This window comes from Anopheles bellator, chromosome 1, assembly GCF_943735745.2.
Source record: "Anopheles bellator chromosome 1, idAnoBellAS_SP24_06.2, whole genome shotgun sequence".
NCBI lineage: Eukaryota > Metazoa > Arthropoda > Insecta > Diptera > Culicidae > Anopheles > Anopheles bellator.
Genome location: NC_071285.1, coordinates 59,247,813 through 59,255,938, shown reverse-complemented (window position 1 = coordinate 59,255,938; position 8,126 = coordinate 59,247,813). Strand labels below are relative to the sequence as shown.

The 8,126-nt window shown below is 53.4% G+C and overlaps 1 protein-coding gene across 1 annotated transcript; it reads left to right on the top strand.

Annotated features, from left to right (window-relative positions):
- The first annotated feature begins 1,076 nt into the window (after window positions 1–1,076).
- Window positions 1,077–2,089, top strand: LOC131216017 (uncharacterized). The gene is made up of 2 exons (XM_058210414.1): window positions 1,077–1,454; window positions 1,535–2,089. The coding sequence occupies exons 1-2, from the start codon at window positions 1,077–1,079 to the stop codon at window positions 2,087–2,089; spliced, it is 933 nt and encodes a 310-aa protein (XP_058066397.1).
- Window positions 2,090–8,126: the final 6,037 nt, after the last annotated feature.

Below are 8,126 nucleotides of genomic sequence, written 5' to 3'. Positions count from 1 at the left end.
AGCCGTCCTCAGCCTAATCAAGCGTGAAGTAGAAGCCTCTGCACGCGGCACGGCCACTTCCAATCATTCCCGATTGCGGAGCCGCGTGTAACGCGCGTAACTAAGAGGTCGACCGGACGCAAAGGCACACCGAGGCGAGAACCGAGACGCGTTCGGGATTAGTTTGCTTTGGTGGGCACCGGGGAACACTAATGAACGGCAAACAGTGGCCCAGGCCCGGGGTTCGTAGACTCGTAGCTTAGTTGGAGAAACGATTCTAGGGCTCTACAGCGAACCAACGTGCTTTCCATTGGGAGCCCGAAAAGAGTGCCCAACCCCGTAGAGAGCAGTATATGAAGACTTTACCCTGATTTTAGGATTTCAACTTGAGCGGAGCATGTTCGGAAGGTAACTAAAGAATTGTTCATCCCCTGTCGGAGTACTTACGAGTGAACAATGCGATTTTTAAACTCCTCTCTGTGTGGCGTAATTAATAATCGCGGCCCGTAATCGTGTGCAATTTTGCAAATTAGTTTTCCCTTCCGTGGCGTCGATCGGCCAGAGTCTGACGGGCGACCCGATTGTTTCCGGCCGTCATTTTTCACGCAGATTAAGATGCCGCCAAAGGGCCTCGACTGCACGGCCGCGAAGCCTCTCTGCTCAGCTTGACTACCCATCCAGAGCCCCTCGTCGTCAGGCCGGTGAGTTTACAACAATCCAACCGCAGGTGGCTGAGTTTCGGCATCGGCAGGAGCGAAGGCCCTTCTGGAGCGTCATGCGATACGCTCCGGCAACCAGTCACCCTGACTGCGCGCGCTTGACAAACAATGGCGCGCAGAAGACGACACACGCTGACGATAGTTTTCCGGTGTCTTCGCTTCAAGTGGCCCGGAGTTCGAAGCGAACAGCGCCAATCCACCCCGAGTGTTCGGTTTCATCAGTTGTGCATGAGGCGTCGTGGGCCACAGGCACGCGGACACAGGAGAATCCCTCCCGAGGGCACACAGAGTTAGCGTCGCAAGTGGCCGCTGGCCGCAGAAAAACGAGGGAACTAGTTAAAGTTTTACGTTGGTTCCGTTCCGGTGCCGGAGTGCGAAATGGACCGCCGGAGGTACGGGGCGGCACTGGCCACAGCTTTCGGGTTCGGACTGCTCGTCGTGCTGGTCCACCCCGATCGGGTTGCAGCCGACCTGATGGGCGACATTCAGCAGGGCCTGCAGACGACGGGCAAGCTGTTCGGTATCAACACCATCGCCGATGTGGCTGACCTCGTGGCCAAGGGATTCGCGACACGCCGGGGGACGACGTCGGAGGCGCAGGCGGCCCCAGCGCCGACCACCGACGAAGGAGGGACCGGCGGCATCCTGTCCACCCAGACACCGTCCATGATGATGGTCATGATGCGACTGTTCGGGCTGGACGGTGGCCAGTTGGGAGCGATGCTCGTCAACGGTATCATATTTCTGGCCCATGTCGTAAGTATCAGAGCGCGCGCGCCGGTGTCGGGTTGCCGGGACGGTTCCACGTGACGACGTGACGCTTTTGCCCTTCGCAGATTGGCACCAATTTGGGCGCGTTCCGAAAACCGACCCCGCTGGACCCGGGAATGTCCACGTTTCTGCGAGACCCACCGCATGCGCGTCATCCACCCGAGGCCAGCCCGGATGCCGTGCCGGAGTCGAACTCCAGTGGCAACCCTCTCGAGTGGATGCTGCGCAATCCGTCCAAGCGGTTCCGGGTGCTGCTGGATCAAGTCGAAAACAGTGACCTTACCGAGTACCTCGAGCGCGAGCTGGACCACCTGGACCAGTACCCGCCGGAGGACACCGACTGCATTCGGTTGCTGATGTGCAAGATTAAGCCATTCGTCCGGAAGATGCAGCACGTCGTGCGGGACCAGATCACCCAACCGCCGCCAACCGGGGCGGAGGACGGCGACGAAACCGCCAGCGACCCCCAGGCCGACCAACCCCCCGATGGCCCGGAGATGCTGAAAGGTATCTACCGCAACCTGCCCACATCGGACGAGTTCCGGGCGCAGAGCAAGCTTTGCGAACGCCAATTCACGCGCTGTTCCCGTGAGTTCGGACCGGGAAGAGCGTCCTTCTAGTGCGCCCGGGACTCCGAAAGTAAGCTGCACCGTTTCGTTTTATTACTGAACGGCATCGCAACGAAATAGAATGGCGTAACGGATCGTTGGCAGAGTGCATCCATTTGTGGCGCGTCTTTATGCGGCATACCGAAAGTGGCTTCAAGGGCCCCGCGTCTTGCCGATTCGCGGATAAAACTTCGGACAGCACTAATGGCGATTATCACCAATCTGCACGAGGCAATCTATCTGCATTTCACCGATTAGGGCGTGTCAATTGCATTTCAATTCGGAATGCCGCGGAATCATTTGCATTAATATTCCCTTCTCAAGCCGTTAATTTGTAACGGGCAGCCCAGCCGACGTGCAAGGAGCGCGGCCGCGCAGGGCCGCAGACTTCTTTCGATTTACAACATGCAATATGCAATCTCACGTCGATTATATCAAACACTGCCGCGCATTTGAAGGGCAAATTAATCATCTTCATCCGAACCGCTCGCTGGCGCCGAACCCCGGGAAGCGGCGGCTTGCTGCCGCGTTCCGTCGGCTGATGATGACATTAGCAAATGTGCATTCAAACGGAACATTTATGTGGCAACATAAATCATGCCCCTTTCCTGCGCGTCGACGCACCCCACAATGGGTGTGCCATTTTTGCAGCATCTTAACCACTTGAGTCGATCACAGGGAAACTTTTTCCAAAATGCATGAAAAATGTGTTAAAACTGAAGTAATTAATCAGCTGCCACGGAAAGATACTTGATCATTTATTTGCTCATTTATTCATTTAGGCGACGACCGTGACGCGTCGCCATCGCGTTGCGAAGAATGCGAAACATCGATCCTTTTGAATGCCCGCCGTCGGTCCAAATACGGAGTTACATCCCATTAAAATTCCACCATCAGCCTACGCGCAGCGCGAACGGAACAACAAGCCTGTACGGTCCGGACGGATCGTGGACAGCATAAACGCACTAAAAGCATTAGCATCCTGGCCAAATCCTTTCACCCGGCCGAACGAATTCCACGCCCAAAAGCAAATTACACACGTCGCGGCCCACGGCGTCCCCACTTCAGTGTGGCGAGGGCACACACCGAGCATCGCGTATAATGAAAATGGCAATAAATGGCGAATCTGCCACGAAAAAGGGGGAAAAGCCCGACGCCGTGCAAGGCCGAGCCAGCAGTTTTGGCATACATTTCGAATTAATCTCGCGGCCCGGCCTGGGCCCGGCCCCGGTTCGTCAACCGTCCGTTATGCGCCGTTCTGCAAGGCGCAACATAAAAACATATGTTTCGCAGTCATTTTTCTTTTCGCTGTGCTTCCCTGGGCCGTAATAGCGTGTTGTTGCATCGTTCGCCTTTCGCCCGGTTTTCGGGGTGCATCCGTGTGCATTGTGTGCCGCCGGCCTCAACCTCCCCGCTCCCCAGCCCCGCCCCCGGGAAGGAATGCTTTCGCAATTCATGGAGATACATATGAATGAATTCATAATATGCTTTTATTTTCCGCTTAGCATCCTTCTCGCTAACGGTACACACAGCACATCTCGGTGGCCGGATTACCCCGCGTCCAAAGCCGTCGATTCCTGTTCCTGGTTGGCCGCAACTGGTTGGTTCGTTGCGGTCTGGTTCGGTTGCTGTGTACCTCCTTTTATGCTCGCTGCATTGTCTTTGGCGCAACACGCGGTCCGGGAGCGAGCGGGAGCATTAAGCCGAGCACCGAAGGAAAACAAAACCCCTGTGCTGCTTGCGCACGACTTTTGCTCCAAGAAGGGCGCATTTTTGCGCAACGGTTCGTCCCAATTTTACTCCCATTTCAATCCGAAGACCCCCGCCATGGGCGCAGCCCGACCACCCGGCCACCACCATCACAGCATGTTTATCCTCCGCGGGGTTATTTATGTACATACATTAATTTTTCGCTGTCCCACATTCGGCCCCGGTCCCAGCCCCGAAGGACTTTGTTTTGTCAGCTCTCGCGCTGCCACCGCGGACGGTCCGGGGCGGAGAACATCTTTTTTAACAGCTCTGCGGCGCGGGCAACGCTCCTTTTCGGGGTGGAAGAAAACTTTGACACATGTACCGGCCACATTTGCACGTGCTTTGGGGCCACCGCCGTGTGCGATAATTATGATGATGGGTTTCGGCGGCTGCCGGCTACATGTAGGTAGGTAGCCGCCACCGCCCTCCCCGGAAACACCGTTATGACACGATGAGCACGGCGGTGATCGTTTTTCTTCCAGCCCATCGCCCGCTCAGTCCTTAATCACATTATTTTCCGGCAGACGGCACCGAGTGACGGCGGGGGGGCAACGGATTTTAACCTCCTTTTTTGGCCCCGGAGCGAAGGGCCGGCCGCCGTCGGAGTTAACGGTACGCCCCGTGCCCTGCCGAAGGACCCGTTTTTTTAAAGGGAGAAACCTCTAATTTGTGTCGTTTCCGTTTGCCGGCCAGCGGCGGGATGGTTTCTTTATTTTATTCCACAAAAAAAACCGAAACCTTTCTCCCATTGCAAATCCCTGTAGGTCGGCCGGGGGCTGCGAGTGTCATTTTGAGAAATGGTCGCTCGTTTGTGGGCCGGACACAGGATCGCCCGGTGTCCCGATCGCCCAGCCACAGGAGGACACCGAGATTGACGGGAGTGTGAATAATGGCCCTTAGTAATGCGCACGCAGTTTTTCGCGAATCCATCATTATTTTGCCAGGGTCCCCCCAGAGGATTATGAAAGTGCTGCATGCATTGTGCGATAGAGGTTATTACTGCATTATGGGATGTTTTGTGGCACTCTGCACTCGACTCTGTCGTTTGCACCACTCAAGCTATGGTTAATTTCCTTCCCAAAGCGTCCCGCAAAGCACTGTTGGTATGAGTTCAATCCTACACAGCTAGACTACAATGTGCCAAATAGCCTCAAAGAACTACGAAACAACCACAAAAGACTTACCTGGAAAACCGGCGTGTCGCTTATGCCTCAGCACGGGGCCCGCACCGAACACTCAGAGTAGACCTGGAAAGGCGAAAGCAAATGTTTAGCTTAACCTCTCATAACTTCAAATGTCATCGTGTTAATCGAAAAGGACCCGGTGTCGACGGGGTAAAATCCACTCCTCCGGTCTCCATCACTCCATCCGGAACTCTGGAACGGGACTTTCGAGAAACTGGAACACGTACGGAAGGATATCTTCCGCAGCTTGCTGCGACTGCTGCAGTTGCACCACTGAAGCATGTGATTCGGTGGCGATAGTAACTGCGGGCGGCCTCCTTCGATGCCATTTCGTTCCATGGTGGTTTGGTCGCCTTTGATGTAATGGCCTCCTCCGACATACACAAGCCGGGGCTCAACAATGTAAAGGTGCTGGCGACATCAAAGGCAATCCGCAGGCGAACGGAGGGGAATCGGCATGCAAATGGTGGTCGTTCAGCGCCAATTGTTCCCGGACTGGCAAGTAGTGTTTCGTGCAAAATCTTCGGTACGTAATAAACCCATTTAGTCACGACAAAGGTTTGGCGTAAAATAAAGAAGAATATTTTTAACCACCAAAAAACAAACAATTTCACCAACCAGCAGATAAGAATGAAAACATTTTCTCCGCAATAAAAAGCTGTCAAGCATGACTGGATGGATGCGAACATAATGTCCCCAAAAACAAGCCTGATCCGGCCGCAGAACAAGGACGCGTTTCGAAAAAAAAATGCTAAACAAATTCAATTAAATGGCTGCCGGTACTGGCCGGGTTCCCGTTGACACGGCCCTTTTTGACGCAATGTTCGCGTGGGAATCGAGTGTTCTGTGCGGGCTTCAACGGAGTCTGTCTACCTCCCGCGTCGCGCTTTAAATTTCCGTTAGTAGCGGGATACCCATGAACCGGAAGATAGGACGTAACCCGAAAAAAATACCGATCGCGTGACGAAGATACTTTCACTAAGCCCCGTCTTCGCGCACGCCAGACAGATGTAATAATGGTGGCCCGCGAAGTTGGCGGGAAATGCAAAAAGTAAGTAAATCAAGTGTCAATCACGGAACCGGCGCCGCCCGGTTTCGGCGTGTCATCGTTATCGTCCTTTCGCGGGCCCCCCGTTTGGGTAACACGAATTCGTGCCGTTCGTTCGTACGGGGCAAGTCAAAACGCACTCGAAGTGAGTGAAATGTGCGTGACACGCGTCCACGATTTGCGACGCAAGCTAACCTCCAAAGTTTTAGTTTTTTTTTTTAAATTAACCTAACAATATATCAGTCATCAGTCGGATCACATGCACTACGGAGAGTGCAACCGTGTCCAGCGTTGTTAGTCCATTAGGTAGCAAATCGCTGCGCAGCCATGATGACCCAGTTCCACAGTAGCATTCAAAAGTGGAACTCGGAATGGGACCCGGTATCGCAGGATCCGATAAACATCGCGGCCCACAGATCATGTTTGCTCGACGCTGCGAGAGATATCATAAATCTGGCCAGATATTTCAAATTCAAAATCGTTGCGCCAGAATTAATGCTTTCTATTAGCTCCAATCAAAGGCCCCGCGCGGCCACGGCGCACTGCTTCCCGGGCTGCGCTGTCAAAACCAGTTTGTACCGTTTTCGGACCATAACTCAATCACTAGCCTACCAGCACCGGCCGGCTGGAACCGGAAAGATCGCCAAACCAATCCCGACACAGTCCAGGAGTTCAACTGATTATCTCTAATAGGCACACGATCCGGACTCCAGACACACCAACAGCGCCGCCGATGGAAATTCATCATTGACACACACTCGGCGAATCGGTGATCCTCACTTTTGCACTGACTCATTAACCTGCCCTCCCGTCCCTGTGCGAGGAGAAGGAACACGCTGACCTCAAAGCGCACCAAACGCACCACTCGAACCGGCAAGGATGCAGCTTACTGTTACATCGAACCGACCGCTGAATGCAGCATGCGGACTAAACTAATGTTAGCGAAACGGTCCGCTTGTCATTAGCATCACGATGAGCATCACTCGGGAAAGGCTCCCGACGAGAGAGAAAGAGAGAGCGAGAGAGCGAAATAGTGCATTAATAAGAAGCAGAAGTACATTATGCACATGCACCCGCCCCACACGACAGGTTGCAGGAATCGTTTCTAGAGCTTCGGCCCCTCGGTGAGTGCCCGGTGCATCTGCAGCCCCTTAGCCGTCGGCAATTACAGCTCCAAGTGCAGTGAAATGCATGCTGGGAAGCATTGGGAAAAGTGATATATGGTGTTGAGGGTTTCGGGGCGGCCTCGATTTTGTATGGTTGCGCCATTTTGGAGTTCTCTTGTTGTGGCAAGATTTATTGCGAGCCAGAACATGCCAACTATCGCTTCTCGAACAGGGTGGCAATACGGTGCGCGGTGGACCAGAGTGGAGTCTGGTGGCGGATCGTTCGAAGATGGGTCAGTGGAGACGGACCGTTCGCAGAGAGCGGTGCCAGCAGCACACGGCACTGACCTCGCCCATAGTCGCATTGATTTATAGATGAACGTTTAACTAATTCTTGGTCACCCTAAAAGCGGCAACATGGGAGATGAAATGCACGCAATTTTTATCGCCAAGTTTCAAACTTTTTTAAGATAAAAAATGGAATCCAAGCACAACAGACACACTGTTCAACATATTCTCGAAGGTTCCCATATTACAGCGGGAAGAATTCAATTCCATGTGGGCGCCTTCGAAGGTCCTGGTAGACAGCCTATTGTGCTATCGGAGATGGGTTGCTCCTAAATTGAATTAAATTCCGCGGAATGGCGTTAATGGAATTGCTCCGTCACGCTTCGCGGGAAAACATTTAATTGACCACATCAGACAGGGGCGCGCACAACCTCGGCGAACTATTTGACAATATTTTAGATCGTGATGATAGCTCATAAAACGAATTATAGCATGGTATGGGATTAAAATATGAATTGGGAACAAAGAATGCAAACAAACACAAAGTGTGAATTCAAATATACAAATGTGGGCCTTAGGGGACCCATCACACACATTCCTACACTTCAAAGGCTCAGCTTCGAAGGCCCGTCAGGCTGAGAATAGAATGAGTTCCTGGAACAAGAAGCGCC